Genomic DNA, 25,703 nt, shown 5'->3' with positions numbered 1-25,703 from the left:
CTGGTTTAAAATAAGTTTTTATTGCCCAGGATATTTTTTTTTCTTGTGTCCTATTTTGTTTGTTTTTTTTCTTTTTTAATAACTATAAATTCAAGCTTAGGGAAGCTTGCCTTTGTCTTGAAAAAAAAAAAAAAAAAACCAACAACAAAGCTTTTATATCATTTGCTAACCTGGTCTTGCTTTAAGAGAAAGATGGGAGTTATCTTGCAAGAGTAAAATTTATACCATGAATGATGCAGGTCTAAGTCTGGTGGTACCTAAAAGGAGACAACAGCATTGTTGACAAAATTATAATCTGCTGGTGGCATTTGCAGAAAAGAAGCCCTTGCAAATTTCTAAACAACAGTAAACTCTGTTAGGAAATTCTAAAGTGTTTTACAGGCCAAAAAGGGAATGAGGTTAGTAAAATGCCTCAACAGAGTTTGAATAAAATACTGGATTTGAGAGTTACTGGAACTTGGATATGTAAAAATAGGGTGTAGGTTGGGTCATGCTTACAATGGTCTCAAGTTCAAATAAACTACTGTGACAATACACCACTTCACAAGTCACACGCTTTCCCAGGGGCTCTTCTTTTCCCTTAGTAGGTGCTGGCAGAAGGCGTGCTGAGTCGTTTTCCAATGTAGATGCTGAAAGGAAACACAGTATATCATGTTTCATCTGTTTCAACAGCTCTATACCAACTTGCCCACAGGCTGAACTGTACTTACAAATGAGAATTTTCAGCCATTGTACAAGGCTCTAAAGGTTCGTGTGTACAGCTCCCTAACACCCTGAAATCATCACTGACTTACTTAAAGCTAGTCATCAGCCAGCTAAACTGGTTTTATATGATTATGTTTACTCATTGGGCAGGACTGGACATCACTGGGGCAGTGATTAGACAAAGCAAAGCCAGAGAGAACAGATCCCTTCAAAGAGTAAAGCAGAGCTAACCTCCTTTGAGACGGTCCGCTGTGGTGGAGAAAAAATTCTACTGATATTTCAGACACAAAATACAGTAATATACCAAATTACAAAGCTGCCAGTGCTTTAAAATGCTCTTATTAACAGTTTAACTCTTAAGGATTAGGGCCTTATATTACTTTCCCATGCCAAGCAAGTGTTTGACCCTTATATAACAGAAGCAGAAGGGAAGTTAAGGAAAAGATGGAACCAGCCTCACACCCCAACGTAAGAAAACCAACTTTACTTTTTAGAATCCTTTTGTTTTCTACATTCGTCTATAACAACTGTTACACCAGCAAGAGAAACAGTCTGAAGATTCATAAAAGGAAGAGTTCCTCCAAGGTACAAAAGCCGGCCAACCTGTTGAGGGCAGATGAACTAGTGTGCAGTCAGTGCTGCCGGGGAATGTGAACTCCTACCCCATACAGCATTCTCACATACCCCCCGTTCTGCTGCGTGCCATCACTGTGCTCACCCTCACAAAAGCAGATCAGGCACCCAGAAAGGCAGGAGGTGTGTGTGGGAAAGTCACATATGTTTCCAAGTTCATTACCGTGAACATCTCTCCCATATGCTGAGCTCCTTAGAGGAAAGATAAGAGATGCTGTACTTCTTCTGCACATTATATACAGAAGAGGACCCACTGGGCATACTCAAAGAGCAGAGCAGATATGTCTTAAAAATATTTAACCACAAGTGTTTAACTCCTAAAATATTTCAAAAGTGTATTTCCTCAATTGTTCAAATCCAGAAAAAAAAGAAGAATTTAAAAGACATCCCTGGAGGAGTCAAGATGGTGGTGTGGGAAGATGCGGAGTTAGAGTCTCCCCCCAACTAGGGCGCCTGCCGGCCGCTGGTGGGGGACTCTGATGCTCAAGGAGACAGGAGAAGCACAAAGTGAACCGGCGGCTTGCGGGATCTTGGTTCACGAGCCTGGGGTCAGGCCGAAGCTCTTGTGGTGGGAGATCCGAGTCCAAACCACTGAACTAACAGAGAACCTCAGACCCCAGGGAATAGTCATCGGAGTGAGGTCTCATGGAGTTCCTCATCTCAGCACCAAGACCCAGCTCTACCCAACAGCCTACAAACTCCAGTGTTGGAAGCCTCAGGTCAAACAACCAGTAAGACAGGAACACAATCCCATTCATTAAAAAAAAAAAAAAAAAAAAAAAAAAAAAAATGAGATGGCAAAAAAATATGTCACAGATGAAGGAGCAAGGTAAAAACCTACAAGACCAAATAAATGAAGAGGAAATAGGCAATCTACCTGAAAAAAGAATTCAGAGTAATGATAGTTAAGATCATCCAGAATCTCAGAAATAGAATGGAGGCATGGATTGAGAAAATTCAAGAAATGTTTAACAAAGATCTAGAAGAACTAAAGAACAAACAAACAGAGATGAACAACACAATAACTGAAATGAAAAATACACTAGAAGGAATCAATAACAGAATAACTGAGGCAGAAGAACGAATAAGTGAGCTGGAAGACAAAATGGTGGAAATAACTGCTGAGGAGCAGAATAAAGAAAAAAGAATGAAAGGAATTGAAGACAGTCTCAGAGACCTCTGGGACAACACTAAACTCACCAACGTTTGAATTACAGGGGTCCCAGAAGAAGAAGAGAAAAAGAGAGGGTCTGCGAAAATATTTGAAGAGATTATAGTTGAAAACTTCCCTAACACGGGAAAGGAAATAGTCACCCAAGTCAAGGAAGCACAGAGAATCCCATACAGGATAAACCCTAGGAAAAACACACCAAGACACATATTAATCAAACTAACAAAAATTAAATCCAAAGAAAAAATATTAAAAGCAGCAAGGGAAAAACAAAAAATAACATACAAAGGAATCCCCATAATGTTGGAATCCCCATAATGTTATCAGCTGATTTTTCAGTGGAAACTCTGCAGGCCAGAAGGTAGTGGCAGGATATACTTAAAGTGATGAAAGAGAAAAACCTACAACCAAGATTACTCTACCCAGCAAGGATCTCATTCAGATTCGATGGAGAAGTCAAAAGCTTTTCAGACAAGCAAAAGCTAAGAGAATTCAGCACCACCAAACCAGCTTTACAACAAATGCTAAAGAAACTTCTCTAAGCGAGAAACACACAAAAAAGAAAAAGACCCACAAAAAGAAACCCAAAGCAATTAAGAAAATGGTAAAAGGAACATACATATCGATAATAACCTTGAATGTAAATGGATTAAATGGCCCAATCAAAAGACACAGACTGGCTGAATGGATACAAAAACAAGACCCATATATATGCTGTCTACAGGAGACCCACTTCAGACCTAAGAACACATAAAGACTGAAAGTGAAGGGATGGAAAAAGATATTCCATGCAAATGGAAATCAAAAGAAAGCTGGAGTAGCAACACTCGTATCAGATAAAATAAGACTTTAAAATAAAGACTGTTACAAGAGACAAGGAAGGACACTACATAATGATCAAGGGATCAATCCAAGAAGATATAACAAGTATAAATGTTTATGCACGCAACACAGGAGCACCTCAATACATAAGGCAAATGCTAACAACCATGAAAGGAGAAATTGACAGTAACACAATAATAGTAGGGGACTTTAACACCCCACTTACACCAATGGACAGATCATCCAAGCAGAAAATACAGAAACACAAGCTTTAAATGACACAACAGACCAGACAGATCTAATTGATATTTATAGAACATTCCACCCAAAAGTGGCAGAATACACTTTCTTCTCAAGTGCACATGGAACATTCTCCAGGATAGATCACACCTTGGGTCACTAATCAAGCCTCAGAAAATTTAAGAAAATTGAAATCATATCAAGCATCTTTTCTGACCACAACGCTATGAGACTGGAAATCAATTACAGGAAAAAAACTGTAAAAAATACAAATACATGGAGGCTAAACAGTGTGCTAGTAAATAACCAAGACACCACTGAAGAAATCAAAGAGAAAATTTAAAAATACATAGAAACAAATGACAATGAAAACACAACGACCCAAAACCTATGGGAAGCAGCAAAAGCAGTTCTAAGAGGGAAGTTTATAGCAATACAATCTCACCTCAAGAAACAAGAAAAATCTCAAATAAACAACCTAACCCTACACTTAAAACAACTAGCGAAAGAACAAAGAAAACCCGAAGTCTGTAGAAGGAAAGAAATCATAAAGATCAGAGCAGAAATAAACAGAAATGAAGAAAACAATAGCAAAGATCAATAAAACGAAAAGATGGTTCTTTGAGAAGATGAATGAAACTGATAAACCCTTAGCCAGACTCATCAAGAAAAAAAGGGAGAGGATGCAAATCAATAAAATTAGAAATGAAAAAGGAGAAATCACAACTGACACTGCAGAAATACAAAGGATTATAAGAGACTACTACAAACAACTCTATGCCAATAAAATGGACAACCATAAAGAAATGGACAAATTCTTGGAAAGGTACAATTTTCCAAGACCGAATCAGGAAGAATTAGAAAACACAAACAGACCTATCAAAAGTAATGACATTGAAACCATAATTAAAAATCTTCCAAGAAACAGAAGTCCAGGATCAGATGGCTTCACAGGCGAATACTATCAAACATTTAGAGAAGAGCTAACACCGATCCTTCTCAAACTCTGCCAAAAAATTGCAGTGGGAGAAACACTCCCAAATTCATTCTACGAAGTGACCATCACCCTGATACCAAAACCAGAAAAAGATATCACAAAAAAAGAAAATTACAGACCAATATCACTGATGAACATAGATGCAAAAATCCTGAACAAAATACTAGCAAACAGAATCCAACAGCACATTAAGAGGATCATACACAATGATCAAGTGGGATTTACCCCAGAAATGCAAGGATTCTTCAGTATATGCAAATCAATCAACGTGATACATCACATTAACAAATTAAGGAATAAAAACCATATGATCATCTCAATAGATGCAGAAAAAGCGTTTGACAAAATTCAACACCCATTTATGATAGAAGCTCTTCAGAAAATGGGCATAGAGGGAACCTACCTCAACATAATAAAGGCCATATATGACAAACCCACAGCAAGCATCATACTCAATAGTGAAAAACTGAAAGCATTTCCACTAAGATCAGGAACAAGAGAAGGATATCCCTCTCGCCACTCTTATTCAACATAGTTTTGGAAGTCCTAGCCACGGCAATCAAAGAAGAAAAAGAAATAAAAAGAATACAAAATTGGAAAAGAAGAAGTAAAGCTGTCACTGTTTGCTGATGACATGATACTATACATAGAAAATCCTAAAGATGCCACCAGAAAACTACTAGAACTAATCAATGAATTTGGTAAGGTTGCAGAATACAAAATTAATGCACAGAAGTCTCTGGCTTTCCTATACACCAACAACAAAAAATCAGAAAGAGAAATTACGAAAACACTCCCATTTACCACTGCAACAAGAAGAATAAAATACCTAGGAATAAACCTGCCTAAGGAGGTGAAAGACTTTTACTCAGAAAACTATAAAACACTGATGAAAGAAATCAAAGATGACATAAACAAATGGAGAAATATACCATGTTCTTGGATTGGACGAATCAATATTGTGAAAGTGACTATACTACCCAAAGCAATCTACAGATTCAATGCAATCCCTATCAAACTACCAATGGCATTCTTCACAGAATTAGAACGAAAAAATCTTACAATTCGTATGGAAACACAAAAGACCCCGAACAGCCAAAGCAATCTTGAGAAAGAAAAATGGAGTTGGAGGAATGAGGCTCCCCAACTTCAAACTACACCACAAAGCTACAGTAATCAAGACAGTACGGTACTGGCACAAAAACAGAAATATAGATCAATGGTACAGGACAGAATGCCCAGAGATAAACCCACGCACATATGGGCACCTAATTTATGACAAAGGAAGCAAGAACATACAATGGAGAAAAGACAGCCTCTTCAGTGCTGGGAAAACTGGACAGCTACAGCTACATGCAAAAGAATGAAATTAGAACCCTACCTAACACGATACACAAAAATAAACTCCAAATGGATTAAAGACCTAAATGTAAGACCAGACACTATAAAACTCTTAAGAGGAAAACAGAGGAAAAACACTCTTAGACATAAATCACAACAAGATTTTTTTGGACCCACCTCCTAGAGTAACAGAAATAAAAACAAAAATAAACAAGTGGGACTTACTTAAACTTGAAAGCTTTCCTACAGCAAAGGAAACCATAAACAAGACAAAAAGACAACCCTGAAAATGGGAGAAAATACTTGCAAATGAAACAACAGACAAGGATTAATCTCTAAAATATACAAACAGCTCATGGAGCTCAATATCAAAAAAAGAAACAATCTAGTTAAAAAATGGGTGGAAGACCTAAACAGACATTTCACCAAGGAAGACAAACAGATAGCCAAGAGGCACATGAAAAGATGCTCAACATCACTAATTATTAGAGAAATGCAAATCAAAACTACAATGAGGTATCACCTCACGCCAGTCAGAATAGCCACCATCAAAAAATTTACAAACAATAAATGCTGGAGAGCGTGTGGAGAAAAGGGAACCCTCCTGCACTGTTGGTGGGAATGTAAATTGATACAATCACTATGGAAAACAGTATGGAGGTTCCTTAGAAAACTAAAAATAGAACTACCATATGACCCAGCAATCTCACTGCTGGACATATACTGTGAGAAAACCATAATTCAAAAAGAGTCATGTACCAAAATGTTCATTGCAGCTCTATTTACAATAGCCTGGAGATGGAAACAACCTAAGTGTCCATCATCGGATGAATGGATAAAGAGGATGTGGCACATATATACAATGGAATATTACTCAGCCATAAAAAGAAATGAAATTGAGTTATTTGTAATGAGGTGGATGGACCTGAGAGTCTGAAGAGTGAAGTACATCAGAAAGAGAAAAACAAATACCGTATGCTAACGCATGTATATGGAATGTAAAAAAAAAGAAAATGTTACTGATGAACCTAGTTGCAGGGCAGAATAAGGAGGCAGACATAGAAAATGCACTTGAGGACATGGGGTGGGAGGGCGAAGCTGGGGCAAAGTGAGAGTAGCGTCGACATATATACACTACCGAATGTAAAATAGTTGGTTGGTGGGAAGCAGCAGCACAGCACAGGGAGACAGGATCCGTGCTTTGCGATGACCTAGAGGCGTAGGATAGGGAGGGTGGGAGGGAGGCTCAAGAGGGAGGGGATATGGGGACATATGTATGCATATGGCTGATGCGCTTTGTTGTACAACCAAAACTAACACAGTACTGTGAAGCAATTATACTCCAATAAAGATCTATTTAAAAAAAAAAGAAATCCCTGAAAAATTAATGAATTGCAGGTAAATGTGGGGTCAATTTTAGAAGGAAAGAAAAATGCTGTCAATACAAAGAGAAAACAGTAGTAACCCCAACCAGCTTTCCAGTTGCACTCAAGGACTACTCGATAAAATGGTGTATTTTCCCATTTGGGAAAGAGAAATGCCCACATCAATGCCAACTTTATACACTAATGATTAATTTACTTTAAAACTCAGCTTATCTTGAGAAATTTATAAACAACAACAACAAGACCCAAAAAGAAAAATCAAATATAGAAGAGCTCACTTTAAAATGAACCTTTAGAGTAGTAAATCATATGAACAACTTATTTTCAAATAAGAAAAAACTCTACTCTTAAAAATGCTTATTGGATAGGTATCCCCCGCTTTTCGAAAGTTTGCTTTTCATTACTTCGCTATGTAGGTTAGACCTATGTTAGTACCTGTTTTCGATAACTGAAAGGAATTCGAAGAGGATTTTCACTTTTATAAAAAAAGGCAAAAAGTGAACAGTGTTCAGCGATGGTTCTGCAGTGAGCTGTTACAGAGGAAGCGCACTCGGAGCAGTGAGAGCGCGTCCTTCCCAGGAATCACACTCAGCACCTCAGCATCCAGCTCCCATAGCTTTGAACTGCATCTGTGAGCATCTGTGCTTTATCTCGATGTATGTTGTGCATCAGTTAGCAAGATGTGTCCTAAGGTAATTGCTTCTTCGCTTTACACCATTTCAGCTTACGGAAGGTTTCATAGACATGCTCTACTTTCAGAGAGCGGGGGAACCCTATACACCAAAAGTGAATCGACTTCAATAATTCTTTTGAGTTCATCCCACTTGTGCTGAAACATGAAAAGGACAACAACACAAACTGCTTTCACGTATATTTCTTACAGCTGGAAATAAAATCTGTGAATAAAATGAATGGAAGAAACTTCAGGCACTGACCAATACTTACCCTAGCCCCAAAGCCAAAACATGGGAAAGGAAGAGAGATGGAATGAACACCTTAAGAAATTCTGCAGAGAAAATCCCCCCTTTCTTCATGGCTCCACTTTTTCTCATGCTTAAGGAAACGGAACGTTTAGGGTGTCTGAAGTGGAACTCCCTGGGGGAAGAAATGCAGAGGCAGGTGTCAGAAATGCATTTGCTGAAAATATCTCAGGAATTAGCAGGCCCACACTACATGCACTGTGTCCACTGAAAAGAACCATGTACTGACTTACTTAGGTGGAATGTTTTCAGGTCTACTGGACCAGTCGGACACCCAGTCTACACTTTTCTTCAAAGCATCCACTTCTTTCTCTCCTTCTGCAACTTCTTCTTCTGACTGTAAAGGAGAATTCACATTTTAAAAAAGGAGAAAAAGAAGACTGATCCTTCCTACTACAGAAGACAAATCTAGACAGAAAATATACAAAAATCGTAAGCTTGTGCATCAATAATTTTTATGTAAAAAGATGTCATTTTTCCAAAAAGGTTGACAAAATGATCTAAGATCAGAGTATTTAACGTCTTAAAAAAAACTTGAGTGAGTTTCACTGTTATGTCTAAACACAGCATATAAACCTGAGATTTGAATTATTCCTCAATTAAAAAAAAAAGAATATGAATCTGAAAAAAGTATATTTGGGGATACAGTGTAACTGAAGTGTGGAAAACATTGATAATCATTGAATCTGGGTGATACGTGTATGAAGGGCCATTGTAATATCCTCTTTACTTTTGTATGCATTCAAAATTTTTCATAATTAAAAACAAAGGGGAACATCAAAAAGTATATGCTAACAAATATAAAGTAATGAGAAAATAAAATAACTGGGAGTTGGGCTGAGAAAGTAAATAATTTATAATAACTTAAAATAACTAGTATTTATTAAGCATTTATCAAGAGACAAGCATCAGTCTATGCACTTTACATGCATTAACCTTTACCTTACAACAATCCTGTAAGAAAAGGAACTATTACTATTCCATTCTACAGATGAGGAATCCGAGACATAAATTAAGTGACTGCCCAAGTTTCTATATGCGGTAAGTAGCAGGGCCACTATTCAAATCCAGGCAAATGGTCTCTATACCCCCTACTCTTAGGCATTAGGTTTTACTCCCTAGAAGGAGATTTTTAGACAAATTGCTATCCAAACATTTTCCAAGGTTTATTCAAAACTACTTAAGCCAGGGCTTCCCTGGTGGCGCAGTGGTTGAGAGTCTGCCTGCCGATGCAGAGGATACGGGTTCGTGCCCCGGTCCGGGAAGATTCCACATGCCGCGGAGTGGCTGGGCCCGTGAGCCATGGCCGCTGAGCCTGCGCGTCCGGAGCCTGTGCTCCGCAACGGGAGAGGCCACAGCAGTGAGAGGCCCGTGTACCACAAACAAACAAACAAACAAAACTACTTAAGCGAAAAGTTTTAAGAGTAATTTATTTAATACAGAGTAAGAACTGGAAATCTTTCACATCAAATAAATTTAAAAAGTCCTTCTCCTTGCTAATGATAATAACCTAAAGTTTCAGGCTAAGATCAATCAAAATTTCCAATAGCTTCTCTTTCCAGACCCCACAGGGACGAGAAATTCCTAAAAAATGACACAGCATTATTTATTCAGTTTTAAGGAATATAATGCTATGACCTCAAACCAAAGGGTCTCAAAGCTAAGCATTATTTTGATTTGTTACTTTGTTTGGATAGAATTCAAACTTTCATTCTTTTTTGTAGGTAGTTATGAAAATTCTCTATGAAACAGCTGCTCCAGGAAGGTAGCTTCAGAGAATCTCTAGACATAGATGGTCCCTTTTGCTATCAAACAGAAAGTAAAATCCCTGTGGATTTTTGCTACTCTGGTACTATCATTCTTATTTAGTTCTGCTGGACTTGGCAAATACCACTGAATGACATAATGTAGCCTTTAGGATTAAGCTTGTTCCACTGAGTATTAAGATTACTCAGAATCATGAGTTGGCTCTCTGGAGTAAATCTGAAAATACCCTAAATCAAAAACGATAAATTGTTACAATTTACTTATAGATCAGCCTGTGCCACACAATACCTCATTCAACACACTGCAGGTCACTTCTGTTCAGTTTCCAACATTGGTCTTAAATGTCGCTTCTAAAACTGCTCAAAGATTCAGGTTTAAATGTGTGAACAAGCTAGTATTTCATACTTTCCAAAAGAATGAAAATATAATAAGATTTTATTCTAATTTTTAAAGATGATGATCTTTGGGCTATTATTAAAAAAAAAAAAACACAAAAACTTCCCAGATCAGTTTAGAATGCTTACCTTAAGAATAAGGATTGTAAGCTCTCCTCATTCACTACTGCCCTGTGCTTCCTTTTATTAATCTTACATTTGCCAGCTTTAGGCTTTAAATTGCCTTCTGATTCTTGGAATTTCAGAATATGGTAAAAATGCACTTAGTCTAATGAAGTAATATTCATGCCTTTATCCAAATCAATAACCCTCGCTCCACAGCTACAACTATTCAGACAGAAGATTCTGATCATTTCAGCCTATTATCATGGGCAGTCCCTTACCTTCTAATCACTTACATTTTCCTTCTCTGCCGCACCTCAAGCTCTCTTAGGTCTCTAAATGTGGATATTAAACTACATAGCACAGAACAGATAAACCACAGTTTTACAGGAGGGAAAAGGAAGACATTTTCACTTTGTATCATCTTCCAATGACACCCGACCCTGTGCTGGCCTATTTGGTCCCAGAAACACACTGAAAAACGCCTCTGAGAGACAATCTACCGTCTATTTTCTGCTACAAAACTGACTCTTGAGGACCATTATCCTAAAAGTCCAGTTTGAACAACTTTTTCCTAAAGGCATTACACCTTAGGCTTCCTTGTACCATGACTCACCAGACATGTGCTTTAGTTCATTCTCACGACCTTGTGAGCTCTTCTGAAATCAATCCCATTCATCGACTTATTTTAGTAGAACAGGGGCCACAGGCCCAGACAGCCCTGGTTTCAGTCCTGACTCTATCACTTACTTGCTTTTGATCTTAGGTAAGTAACTTAATTAAGACACAGCTTCATTTTTTCCAATTCATTCATGGGCATTATGTCACCTCTTTCACTGGGCTGAGAACATTACAGTGGGAAAAAATTAAAAAAAAAAAATTTTGCACCTGGAATGTATCTAGTAAATATTAGCTTCTTTCCTTCCTCCTCTTAAAAAGGCTAAAAATGTCATATATTCCTCATGTAGACAATCTAAAAAATTCAATAAGAGTAAGTACCATTAAGTCCTTTATTAACTTTAACTGTTTCCTAACCCTAAGCTTCCTTCTAATTCATGAAAAAGAAATCCACCTTCCCAAACCCTAAAGTAACTAATTTTTGAATTAGCATTTCTTCAATTAGAAACAAGCAATGCAAAAGGCTTTTTGGAAGTTCAAGTATATTATTCCTATTGATTTCTCTCTTACTAAAAGTCTTACTCTACAGGATATAAATGTTTTTCTTATAGGAGTTAGATTGCCTTTTCAAAAACGTAACCTGGTTTAAATTGACTGTAGTAGCCTTGCTACTACAAGTTTCTCTACGGTATAAAGTTCATCATAAAATAAATTAGTATTCCGTCCCATAGTGTTTCTAGGTTTCAGAAAACAGCACAAATAAAGCACAGTCAACGTAGGGAGAAAGTGTGCAGCTTCCTAAACAGAAAGAATACTGGGTGGAACCAAGGTAACATGCAAAATATTTCCAGTGCAAAGGGAGCCAGGACACTGCACAGTGAGAACTCCGCAAAACAAAGTTTTTGTTAGCATTCATTCAAACATTCACTCAACATATATTCTTCAAGTACCTCAACATGGGAGAAAAAAACAACGCCTCCTGTTCTCAAGAATTTGCATTCTTGGGCTTCCCTGGTGGCTCAGTGGTTAAGAATCTGCCTGCCAATGCAGAGGACACGGGTTCGAGCCCTGGTCCGGGAAGATCCCACATGCCGCGGAGCAACTAAGCCCGTGCGCCACAACTACTGAGCCTGCGCTCTAGAGCCCGCAAGCCACAACTACTGAGGCCACATGCCACAACTACTGAAGCCCGCATGCCTAGAGCCAGTATGGGCTCCACAACAAGAGAAGCCACTGCAATGAGAAGCCCGCGCACCGCAACGAAGAGTAGCCCCCGCTCGCCACAACTAGGGAAAGCCCGGGCGCAGCAACGAAGACCCAACACAGCCAAAAATAAATAAATAAAATAAATTTATATATAAAAAAAATTTGCACTCTGACACTTGTAGGTGATCTGACAGATCAATAAAGTCAAGGGCTGGCTATGAACATTCTAAATCATTAACGACAATTATTTATTTATCCCAAGTTTTACAATAAAAACCTTTGTAAGCTTTCAATACTATATCCATCTATATTTCCAACATGTCAACTCCTTGTGAAACTATATTTAACTTCTTTACCTTAAGGAATCCTGCATAATTTAGGTGAATTTTGTCTCTAGCTTGATTTGATTTCAGACGCAAAAAAGCTTTCACACCTGGTTCTACAACAACCTTCCGTTTCATTTATTCTGTGACCTTAAATAAGACATGCGCCTCAGTTTTCTATTTATAAACTCAAGAAACTAGCCTGGAATATTGGAATGACACATTATAGACAAGAATTTCCCAATTCTTTTAGGACCCCAAATTCTTAGTTGTAAAGGAGCATGACGACGACCACAGCAGCATAAATTCCAACATCAGAAACTGAATAACTTAAAATGGCTTCAAAGTATTTTTCTAAATTTTTTATTGGAGTATAGTTGATTTAAAATGTTGTGAATGTTGTGTTAGTTTCAGGTGTACAGCAAAATGAATCAGTTATACATAAACATGTATCCACTCTTTTTTAGATTCTTTTCCCATATAGGTCATTGTAGAGTACCGAGAAGAGTTCCCTGTGCTCTACAGTAGGTCCTTATTAGTTATCTATTTTATATACAGTTGTGTGTATATCTCAATCCCAATCTCCCAATTTATCCCTTTCCCCCTGGTAACCATAAGTTTGTTTTCTACATCTGTGACTCTATTTCTGTTTTGTAAATAAGTTCATTTATACCATTTTTTTAGATTCCACAAATAAACAATATCATATATTTGTCTTTCTCTGACTTACTTCACTCAGTATGACAATGTCTAGGTCCGTCTACGTTGCTACAAATGACATTATTTCGTTCTTTTTTACGGCTGAGTAATATTCCATTGTTCAAACAATTTTTTAAAGTCTTCATATTCTTTACTATATTTCAGCAAAACAGACTTAGAGATTTGCATTTTTCCTAATTATCTAATGCAAATCAGAAAAATAAACAAACATACACACACACCTGAGAGCTATGGTCCCTGCTGGTGTGCATTTCCACATCAAACATGATCTGCCCATCTTCTTGTGGGGAAGGGCTAGAAGAAAAAGACACATTTATAGCCATTAGTTTTAATTCTCATTTTGTCAAATAAATTAGCCTCTACTGGAAATTAGAAAATTAAAAGTTATAGTGGTATGTCTTTGAAAAAGCAGCAAATCAGAAAGTATACCACAACCCCATGTAAGAAAAAATGAAATTGAGCACCCTTACTCCCAAATGTTCTAGAATTTTTCAGTGGTGATAAATTCCTTTGCAATGATAAATCTGCAACGGAAATACTACCTAAAGACACAAGACTGTCATATTTTCTTATTTTTACTCTTTTTCCAATAAATGTAAAATGATCTTCAAATTCAGAAACTCTAGTTTGGGGTTCTTTTTCTCAAAGTTCTTTCATCGTTAAACAATTCACCAGCTATCTTCAAAGTGTGAAAGCGGCTCTTAACGACTCTTTCAAAGGGTCTTTGAGGTTAAAATTGTTTTCATAATACTATCAGGATTTATTTGCCTTTTTCATTCTCATTTTGCCATGTGTGTACAGTGAAAATTTCCAAAGGCTAAATTTTGTGTAATAGCATATACACATAGAAAGAATGTAAAAGCAGGTGAGAGTCCAGCTGTTTTCTATTAAGCCAGATATTAAAGAGATTTGCATAAACGTAAGACAATGCCACTATTCTTACTAATTTTTTTGGTTATGGACAACAGGTAAATTTTGTTTAAAAAAGTTACTTATGTTAACATGTAATAGGCTTCTTGTTGAATGAAGGAATACAAATCTTTTTAATGTTCTCCGTTTTAATTTCTAATATAGTAAATATCAAAATATATAACCCACATAAACAAAAGATCTTTGGGGTCCCCAATACTTACTACAAGTGTAAAGGAGTACTGGGCCCAAACAGTTTGAGAACCACTATTTTACTTACTTTTGAAATACTGACTTTGAGATATTTCAGAGTGAATTATATAAACTTATAGCAAGTGATAACCTTTCACAAGTACAAGATATATTCCCAGAACTATAAAAATTTACAGATACAGTTTTAGACAAAGATACATGGTCACAAGCTGTACTTGATACAAGAGATGAATACAATGTGCTAAGTGCTATTCTTAGCTTTATCAATGATTCCTTGTGTAACCACAGCGAGTCACTAGACCTTTCACTACACACCCCAGCTCCCCAAATGTAAACTCAAGTGGGCATGAAGGATGCTCCAGGCTTAACCTGCTCAAAGGAATAGATATTAACTATCAACGCTGTCAAGAGCATGTGTCCAATGGTAATACATAGAGATGCTGGTGAGACTGACTGGAAAGTAAGTAAGATCACCAGTCTTTGACGATTATAACTGATGTAGGAGATTCTGAAGTGGGGGAAGGAAAAGTGAAAAACTGGTTCCATACCAAACCACCATATTATTGTATTTAGAAAATTTTTGTCTTCAACGAGAAATCTCAGGCTATAGCACAGGAACCAAGTAGAACGAGGGACTCTGGTTGTCCTCAGTATACTGTTATTATGCTCATAACACTGTTGGATTCACAGCCAGAGGTCAAGTTAAGGACCAGCCTTACAGAACCATGACCAGGTCAAGGCAGCAGAATGACCAAGTCAAAAAGCCAAGAGAAGCACAGCTCTGCTTTACACTCTTCTTACCACTGGCACCAAGCTCGCTTAGACAAATACTCAACATCTCACTGGTAGACTGATCCATTTGGGATGCATTATCATCCTGGCTCATGTTAGGATCCGCTGGGGAGCTTTTACAATTTTCTCACGTTGGGCTTCCCTGGTGGCGCAGTGGTTGAGAATCTGCCTGCTAATGCAGGGCACACGGGTTCGAGCCCTGGTCTGGGAGGATCCTAAATGCCGCGGAGCAACTAGGCCCGTGAGCCACAACTACTGAGCCTGCGCGTCTGGAGCCTGTGCTCCGCAACAAGAGAGGCCACGACAGTGAGAGGCCCGCGCACCACGATGAAGAGTGGCCCCCGCTTGCCGCAACTAGAGAAAGCCCTCGCACAGAAACGAAGACTCAACACAGCAAAAATAAATAAATAAATAAATAAATAAAACCTCCTACCCCAACATCTTCTTTAAAAAAAAAAATTTTCTCATGTCTCGACAACAGAACGAGATTCTCTAGGGATGGGGTCTGTGTACTGGTATTTTTAAAAGCTCCCTGTGGGAATATAGTGTGTAGGTTGGAAACTCCTACAATAGGTTGGAAACTCCTACAATAGGCTGGAGCACAAAGCAAAACACATAGGGGCATCTCTTCTAACAACCACCACAGTGACAAAAATATACTGGTGGAATAATTTTTAAATTTTTAAATATGTATGAAAATATACATAAATTAGCTTGGGGACGAATAGCCAACAATCCTAAACCATTTCCGCCTACAAGAAGCACTGCTTAACAACCTCAAATCTAGAGATGCTGGCAATTCAGATGACATGAACTGTGAAGACATTCTTAAATGTTCAAGTGTTAGGCATCCCAGGAGAGCATTACTGAGCTAGAGTTCCAGGCCTCCCTTGAGACGTGACCAGTGACCCAGAGCCTGAAGATGTGTAAGTGGAGAACAGGAAAGTGTCCCAGGGCACCCGCCACATCTCGATTTACATGTTCAGAAACCTAACTGAAACGTGATCACGGGAAGATGAATTCGTGTTCGACCACAAGTATAACTGCAACCAGAAATGACATAAGATGACCAGAAGGCCGGGCAGGTGATCTTATCTCTGCTCAATGACAGCACCAAGTGAACGGCAGGTTAAGGGACTCACCAGTACTTGAACATGTAATAAAAGGCTTATCAACAAGCCCATAAGCAGCAGAAAACTTCAGAAAACCCACCCGTGAGCCTCATAACATAAATGTAACATAATATAAACGTGATTCTCAAAAAACAGACTGATGTCGTAGCTCCCAGAATTGCTGGCAAGCTGCTCAGAGAAGAGCCATCTGCTCTGCTTCTGCTCATGACAAGAGCCATCCCGGCTCTTCCGAAGCACAGGGACACGTGAGTGATGTGACTGGGAGGTGGGTGTGCCAGAGAGCCGTCAGACCCGTCCTCTGCGGCCCTGGTGACAACGGTGGATCATAAGTCACGCAGGCACTTCGAACATGATTTAACTCTTGGTTCTCCTTTTCTGCTTTTTCTGATGAGAAATAATATGTACCACACACACAATTTTTACCAAGTATAAAAATTTGGAAGAAGAAAAATGGCCATCATTCCATCCCCTAGAGATAATCACTGTTTACATTTTTAGATGTCCCCTTAGTCTACTTCCTGTGTATCTGCATTTTCTACATGGCCAATAACAGTGAACTCTTAACTAGCCAGAAGATCATCCAGTACCCCAGAATGCTAATACTATGGCTGTCACTGGTCTAAGAATGTTCAATATACCACTATGTCATGTAATACCTAGTCCCTCTGGAAAAAGAGATGCTTGTACTGAAATATAAACTAACAACGCAGTTTCATTCTCCTCATACGTGTCTGTATCCTTAACTCTTTCACCACATGCAGGCCTTAATTGAAGAATGTCTCCCCAAGCCAAATATAGAAAAACGAGGTCTGAAACAAAACTTCCTCTGAGCTCTAAGGAAACGCAATGGCCGCCTTCAAAATTAACTATCTTTACAGACCTTAGTTGGTGCTTCCACCGTGCAAATACTGCTATACAACAAGCTGAATCAACTTGTACCTCCTGCGACTCAAACATTTCCTGAATGTCTACTGTATGCCAGCATCATGACTGTCAAGGGTACAGAGGAGATGAAACAGGATCCCTGCCTTCTAAAGCCTCACAATCTAGAAGGGAGGACAGAGATTACAGAGGTAACTGTATTGGAGGCAGAAAGAGAGCTGTGAAAGGACAAAGGAAAACGGGAGAAAGTTAGATTAATTCTGTAAGTAAACATTTATACCGCTGACTTTTAAACTAGTAAACATCTGAAAACGACACAATCTAAGGAAACTGATTTAATCTGAGGAGAAAGTGGGCACTCATGTCCTTGTCAATTGGCTATCTGATTTAAACACACATGCTGCAAGAAATCGGGAGTTGTAAATTTTGTCACATGAAGATGTAAGCAATTTATTTTTTCTAGTGGGAAGTAACCTTGCAAGGGAGTTGTAAATTTTGTCACATGAAGATGTAAGCAATTTATTTTTTCTAGTGGGAAGTAACCTTGCAAGGGAGTTGTAAATTTTGTCACATGAAGATGTAAGCAATTTATTTTTTCTAGTGGGAAGTAACCTTGCAACCCTTCCATTTCCAGAATTCCACCAAAACGTGGATCTCACTTACCTGTCGCAGTGAGAACTGCCTCTTGAACTGCTCTGTCCGGATTCATGTTGTGCATCCAAAAGAATCTTCTCCATGTCTCCATTGTGGATAGAGGATGAGGAGGGTACGTGTTCTAGACCCCCATTTTTCCCATTGCCATTATCATTGCCATTGCTGCTATTCATGGGGAGCTCCACCCAGGAACCTGTTGGACAAGTCAGATAACTGCAGTTAACCACAGCAGAACAGGAGTCTCTCGTGTGCACACAGCATGTGAATATGGTGAATTCAGATAAGAATTCTGGCTCGCCTCAAAGCAAATGCCAAAGTATTCTGAAGAAAATAAACAAGGAGCAATAAAAGTCTGAAAAGCTATATAGTGCTGTTCCTGAAGGAGCTCGTGCAATCAACTGATTTAGAAGAAGCTGGACCTCTAAAATGAGTATCTTAGAAGATGTGTCTTTCAGCCAGTTTCCTCTCTGGTTAAAACTTAATTTACATACAATAAATACTTTACTGAAAATTTTTGGTTGCTTTTCAAAAAATAAACAGCTACTTTATTACCAGACAGGGTACTTACGTTTAATATTTTAATTACATATATATATTTTTCCAGTCTACCTCAGCTATTTAGTTGTATCTTCTCCATCTACCTCAGCTATTTAGTTGTGTCCTCTCCACCTGTATTTAGAAACGTCGTAAAGGTCATCTAAGTATGTTAACAACTGTGCCTTAATTAGCACAAACAATTGAGAGGTTCCTGGAGCGGGAACTTAAATCCAATCATCAACATTTCAGTTTGTGTGCAAGTCTGGAGCATAAAATGAATGCAGCTGGCTCTTAACTAAATCAGGTGAGAATGCTTAAAAACCCTAAAAAAAGCTTTATCCCTATCCCACACATTAGCTTCTTCCCTTCCTTTATGCCTCCCTCTTTCTACTTCTCCTTTCTCTATGCACTAAACATACCTTGCAAGCTGGCCTTTTCTCTCTTCTCTCCCACAAGTTCACACTTTCTAGGGTTTTCATGAAGCCTCGTTGGTTTGGGGCAGAAAACCAGGCATCTGCTATGGGCAACACTGACGTTGCCTCAGGCGAACAGTCAAAGAGGGTGGAGCCACAGGAAAGGATGGGGCCCTGGTAATTTGGACTGGTCTTGAAAATACTGGCTCCATGAGTTTGCTGACTACATGAAGGTCCTTTCATTCTAATAAGCATTGACAACAGTAGCCAATAAAACAACTTCATAACAAAAAGAGAGTGGTGTATGTTTTTTCTAATTTCCATTCCTTACAACAAATTTTGTTTTAGAAAACATAACCAAGCAGGTTGGTGGAGCCATTTCTCTAAACTCCAAGCAGAAGTGTTAGAGAGAGTTCTGTGGCAGAACAGTCTTCCATCCGTAAATCAGAATAACAGGCCCAAACCCTAAAATGAGATTACCGCTAATCCAGACCCAGAAGTGAACTCAACATCACCCGTCTACAAAGGAAAAGCTCAAAGGTAGCCCTGGTTGGAAATCTGACTCTCCCACTTACTATGACATTCTGAGCTTCAGTTTCCTCATTTGTAAAACAGAGATGATTACATAGTACCTTCCCCCCAGGGTTGCTGTGATGATTAAATAGAGTAACACAGGTAAAATGCCTAGTAAACAGGAGATACTCATCAATACACTAGTTAAAAGAGTTGATATTTGTAATGTACTTAGAACAGCATTTGCTCCATAGAAGTGAAGTTACCCTTTCCCTCCTTCCCCTCCAAGGTGGTCCCAGTGGCTGTCAGAGTCCCATCATCACCCCCCATTCTTTGGGACTGTACTGCCAAACAACACAACTCCATGACATCTCCACGGTCTCATTCCGTCCACACACAAAAATGGACACAGGCTAGGCAGTATTCAAAATGGATGAAGAAATTCAACTAGCAAAGCTAATAAGATAGATCTAACACTGAAGGTCATTTAACTAAATACTTGTGGAGTGCCTCTGGAATGCATAAGAAATATACCACGAGCATCCCTAAATTTAGAGCTCTACAAAATATTTTAACTGAAAAGAGCGACAGAGAGAGAGGTATATGATGAACAAACTGTTTTTTTCCTACTCCCACTCTTTCTAGGACTGTCCAATTTATTCTACACCAATGGGACCAGTTCTTGTACAGAAGCCCAAAGTGAAAAAAATAAAAGGCTGCAGGTGCTCTGGCAGAAGCAGAACTAAGGAACCAGGAGTTCTAGATGGGTCTCCGTGGAAGCCAGTCTTCTCTAAAAGACAATTAACATTCACTTGAAGCAGCTGATCAGAGAGAAAAAAGGCTGTAACAATGTCAGGTTTTCAAAACCTTGCTTTTTTGAAGGACTTCCAAACCCATATCTAAATTCTACCTTCTACATTAAATATATGTAAGTAATCACAATGTAGGAACTTGAGGAGACCCACCCAGAAAAGCTTAGTGAAAAGGACCTGTAATTGCCTTACTCTGTAACATAACTGAAGGCACCTCTACTCAAGGCAGACAGTACCTATCGGGCATGTATTAGCATAGTGGCTCAGACCACAGACTGAAGCCAGACTCTCCTTCTACCTTCTATCATGTCCAGTTGTCCCAGACTCCCCTTCTATCACATCAGATTGTCACAGCCTAGACAGGTCACTTAACCTCTCTGTGTTCCAGTAACCTCTCTGTGTTCCAGTTTTCTCATCTGTAAAATAGGGATAATAACTGTGTCTACCTGAAGGTGATCAAAAGGTACAAACTTCCAGTCAGGAGAGAAATAAGTCCTGGGGATGTATGTAATTTACAGCATGGTGACTACAGTTAATAACTGTATTGTATATTTGAAAGAAAAGAGTAGATCTTAGAAGTTCTCATCATAAGAAAAAAATTTTTTCGTAACTGTGTGGTGATGAATGTTAACTAGGCTTACTGTGGTGGTCATTTCAAAATGAATGAAAAAATAAATAAAATCATTATTTTGTACACCTGAAACTAATGTTATATGTCACACCTCAATTTAAAAAAAACACACACTGAATGGTTGCCTGCACATAGTGGGAAAAAAACCACAAAACACCACATCTACCTCATAGGGCTGTTGGGAGGATGACAGGAATAAAACACAACGAAAAGTTCCGAGTACATAACAAGTGCTATGTGTTAGTTACTATTATAATTATACTCAGTATCTTTTAAAAACATTTCTTACTACAAAATTAATGCATTCCTTGAAAATGTAAACATCAGTATGTGAAGGAAAAAAATTGATACCTCTCCTCCCAACCTCTCATTCCTACTCCTAAAGGAAACTGCTTTTAACAGTTTCATATGTAGACTTCCAGAGAATACTTTTGTGTTTTGCTTTTGTTATTACAAATAAAAACAATGGAATTGTACTGTATATATTTTTCTGTAAATAGTGTTTCTTACCTAACAACTCGTTGATGTCTTTCAATGTCAATATATATTGCCTTACTTTGTTCTTTGGAACTGCACTGCATCCCATCATAAAGATATACCATGGCAATGGTTAATCATCACCCAAATGATTGCTTCTAATATTCTGTTATTACAACCAGGACTTCCATGAACATTCTGCTGGGTAATCTGGCAATACCCATTAAAAGCCTTAAAATGGTAGATTTCCTTTAACTCTTAATTCTGTTCCAGTAATATCATCTATGGAAACAATCAGTTCTGCAGAGAAAGTCAGGACATAGATATCCATTAAATGTTTACATACTTAAAGCAATTATACTCCAATAAAGAATTAAAAAAAATTTAGATCTGAAAAAAAAATGTGTATATACTAGCTTTATCTTTTGAGTAAAGTGGAAAAAATCAAACTTATCTTTCTCAATAGTTGAACTGCACATACCTTTTTCTCATCTCCTAGTTCATTCCTGATTTATAGCCTCAGAATTTCTTGACGTTCTAACACTACCAATCCTCACGAAGTCCCTTTTTACTTGGAAAGGAAATAAGACATGAGGACTGTGCTGTCCAAGCAATACAATGCAGGAAAAAAATCTGAGTGAATTCCCTTCCTAATAATTAAGCCTTTAAAATTAAAAACTGGAGGCTCCATTATATTAAAAGACTACTTACAAACTAACAATCGTTCTCTTAAGCCAGGTGATACATATACACACTACAGGAGCTATTTTCTAGTTTAAGTCTGAGAACTGCTAAGAGGATTCAGAGATGCATGCTTCTACATTCTGTAATACAGTTCTTCGTGAAGGTTGGTCCAATAATTGTGATTTGCATTCATGACTGTATGCTGTATTTACTCTTTATAATTTTATAATCACCAGTTTAATCCTCTTGCAAGGACAGTGAGGGAATGGGGGAAGAGAGAAAAGGAAAAAGAGTATTTCTCATTCTTTCCCCAACTTTTCAATTCCATGTGTAACTCATCGTAACCGGGGCTAACACATTTCATCATGTCTTATTTTCTTTCCTCAAAACATGTATTTTATTTCAAGTACCTGATGCTGGAATCCAGACTGAGAACATTCACTAACATTTTTCTAAAAAAAAAACAGTATTATAAGGCATTGGAGTTTCACGTGTCATAGCCTTAAAAGCCTTCTTGCCATAACTGAGGAAGCAAGTACATCATAGCTGTAGATATTTAAAAAGATAAAAAAGGCTGTACTAAAAAAAAAGAAAAAGAAAAAAAAAGGCTGCACTTCCTACATGAAACAATAACAAGAATTTTATTACTACCATAATTTTCCTCATATTACCTACTGAATTTTATGACATAAATGTCCAATATTCTTAAGTAACTTGATAGTTTTCTCTAGAATAAAACTATCAACTGGAAAATATCCTTTTAACTTTGGAAGTAGTTCAGATATTTGTCCACTAATTTGTAATGAAAGCAAACAGTCCCCATACAAGGATAAACTTAAAAAAAAAATCAGAGAACGGTTTCATTATTCCAAATATTTCAATAATTTTCTATTAAAACTTTGACCCCTGAACTAAAGATAAAATCCCAAGCCAGAGATAATCTGTACAATGAGTTCATCTCCTGTTTTTCAGAGTTGTGCAACTTTATGCAACAAACAACTTCAACTTATCAGCAATTTGGATAGTATTAGATGCCCGAATAAGTTGTTTTGCTCAGTGCCCAAAAATCACTTGAAGGAATCAATAAGACTTCTTGTTTTGTTCAGTCCAGTGTTGTATAATGAGCTAAAAAAGAGTAAAAGGCGAAAGGAGCGTAATGAAACATGGCACTTATCTGAAAGCTTTTCAGTAACATTTAAAAGCAGCTCACCCTCGCTCAAATAAAATACTTTCTATCTAGCAGATTTCCCAAAGCAACATTTTGATATCACACACAGGCTGAGCATTCTTGCACTTCTGTAAGAGCTAATACAAACGTAGCAGTACCTGATTGGCCAAGGACATCAAAGACCTCAGAGGTCTGTCAGGACACGGAGGAAAACCATCACACAGAGCTCAACCCCATTTTTCTGTTACATGGTCAAAGGAAAAGAAAAATTCCTTTGCTTTCTGTGAAGTCGGGTACACATAGTAACCAAACAGCCAACTTGTAAGTATCACAGAAAACTGGAATACAATTAAGAAACAGTACATTAAAAAGAGATCAATAGGCAGGTCACCTCTATACATTAGGTGGCATACACTGAGAGAATAAGAAACACGCATAATCAGGGGATTGTGGGCCAATGAAAAGAAGTGTCCTGAAAGCAACACTAGTCGGGTGAAAGTAAAACCTCAGCTCTAGGACCTAGCCTGCCATGAACTTGGACAACACACTTCACTCTAGACCTGTTTGTTTTTTCTATTGAAGTAGAGTTAATTTACAATGTTGTGCTAATTCCTGCTGTAGAGCAAAGTGACTCAGTTATACACATATACCCATTCTTTTTTTCTGTATCTTTTCCATTATGGTTTATCCCAGGAGATTGGCTATAGTTCCCTGTGCTATACAGTAGAACCTTGTTTTTTATCCATTCTAAATAGACCTGTTTCTCTACCAGTAAATAAAAGTGGACAGTTATCGCTAAAGTTTCTTCCCGTTCTAAAATCACATGGTTCTAAATACAGGTAATTAATTTTAAAATGCATATTAATATGTGAAGCAAAGAACATTAAAACACACAGAAATTAATCTTAATTTACTGTGGGAAATAATATCTAAATCTTACATTCTAGAACATAAGACACTTAAAAGTTTTTAAAAGTCAACATTTAAAGAATCACCTAATCAAAAGATGGAGCAAAAAGAATAAGCAATGAAAACATCTTGTGCGGACAGGAACTCTCTTCCCTAAAATAATTGTTAGGCCACGCTGGAACACCTCCCTCTGATGAAAGATCTTAGAGTGCCTTTAAATGTCATTTAAGCATCCAACTGATTTTTAAACGACTTCATCTGGCCATACGCTAACTGTCCCAACCACCTCTTTCAAAAGGTAAATTACAGGAAGGTTAAGGCAAGAACCTTTCCAAGGCTTCCAGCGAGCTTTAAAGACAACAGGGAATCACCTTAGAACAAGATGTCTAAGCACCAGAATGTTAGCAAAAGCAACTGTAGTTGGTCGTAATTCGATACTGCCATTAACTTTCAACCGCCCCAGTGTACCAATGTATTTTTAATCCCGTTTCTGAAAATTCATTGCCCCAGACTCCGTGATCTGTGCAATCTTGGATGGTTCAAGAAGCTGTTCGTAAGCAGGTTTACAGGACACACAACCCCAATGTTAAAAAAAAAAAAAAAAAAAAAATTACTTGAGCAACTCTGAAACATTTTTAAAAAAAAGTAGTATAGCCTCCTCACACCCACCCCCCCGTCACGTGATACAAGTAACCACTAAATTACCAAATAATTCTCCTGGCCAGCTCGTGCTAACAAAGGAACGCAACCAGAGGTCTCACATTTTGAGCCCTGGGGGAAGGCCGACCCAGTGAGGTGGGGTCAGCCGGGCTTGGCCCAAGGCCTGCCGCACACTTGACCTCCCGCCCGTCCCTCGCCCGCCCCCTCCTCTCAGTCCGCCGCCCGCGTCCATCCCCTGGCGTCCCCGCCGCACGTCCCCATCCCTGCCCACGTCCACTTGGCGGCCCGCTCCGCCCACCCTCCCTCCCCGCGCCCCAAGGCCCGCCCCTCCACGCCCCGATTGGCTCCGCTCAGGGGCCCACCACAGGTGGGATCCGCTCGACGCCCTCGTCTTTCCACCCACCTACCCTTCCCAACGGCGAACCCAAGCAGCCCCCCACCCAAGACCCCAGGAAGGAGCTGAGCCAGGTCTGGAGGAAGACAGGAGCAACTCCTCCTGACAGGTGACGGGAGCTGTCAGTCATCCGCACATCCTAGGCCTTGACCAATGGGCTGCTTTCTCCTCCCGCTCCCCGCGCGGAGCTGGCGGCAGCGGCCCGAGCAGCTCCTCCTCCCCCATCCCCTTTACCGAGCCCGCCGGCCCAGTACTCACTGTTGAGGCCGGCTGGTGGGGGAAGAGACTGTTCACCTTCCTCACAGTTGTTGTTGTTGTTGTGCGGGGGCGGCGGCTGCTCTACTAAGTGAGACGACATTGTCGGGCGGCTGGAAGAGGTGCGACCGCAGCAGGACCGTCTCTGGTTCTTGGGCAGCAACACAACAAGCCGAGTCCCCCGCCCCCTTTTCTGCGCCTGCGCAGTCCCTCCCCTGGCCCTGACGTCAGGACCCGCCCCGGCCACGTGATGACAACACAA

At 38.9% G+C, this 25,703-nt stretch overlaps 1 protein-coding gene across 3 annotated transcripts; it reads right to left on the bottom strand.

Moving 5' to 3' along the window:
* Positions 1-25,703, bottom strand: BNIP3L (BCL2 interacting protein 3 like). 3 transcript variants are annotated; one of them, XM_060015192.1, is made up of 6 exons: positions 25,445-25,703; positions 17,998-18,181; positions 13,627-13,699; positions 8,508-8,611; positions 8,240-8,389; positions 1-629 (listed from the first exon to the last, which is right to left on the bottom strand). In XM_060015192.1, the coding sequence occupies exons 1-6, from the start codon at positions 25,542-25,544 to the stop codon at positions 581-583; spliced, it is 660 nt and encodes a 219-aa protein (XP_059871175.1). In that variant the 5' UTR covers positions 25,545-25,703; the 3' UTR covers positions 1-580. The 3 variants fall into 3 exon arrangements, with proteins under 3 accessions (XP_059871175.1, XP_059871176.1, XP_059871177.1); XM_060015193.1 differs by having other exon boundaries at positions 8,290-8,389; XM_060015194.1 differs by lacking the exon at positions 25,445-25,703 and adding an exon at positions 18,945-19,055.

This window comes from Delphinus delphis, chromosome 6 (genome assembly GCF_949987515.2).
Source record: "Delphinus delphis chromosome 6, mDelDel1.2, whole genome shotgun sequence".
NCBI classification, from domain to species: domain Eukaryota; kingdom Metazoa; phylum Chordata; class Mammalia; order Artiodactyla; family Delphinidae; genus Delphinus; species Delphinus delphis.
Note: the sequence above shows the minus strand (reverse complement) of the source record. Positions and strands in the feature narration are given on the sequence as shown.

Coding starts and splice junctions, on each gene's coding strand:
- BNIP3L (XM_060015192.1), bottom strand. CDS start 25,544: ATGTCGTCTCACTTAGTAGAGCAGCCGCCGCCCCCGCACAACAACAAC. Junction 18,182..25,444: donor CCCACCAGCCGGCCTCAACA/GTGAGTACTGGG, acceptor CTTGTCCAACAG/GTTCCTGGGTGGAGCTCCCC. Junction 630..8,239: donor GTTTTGGCTTTGGGGCTAGG/GTAAGTATTGGT, acceptor GTTTCCTTTCAG/CATCTACATTGGAAAACGAC.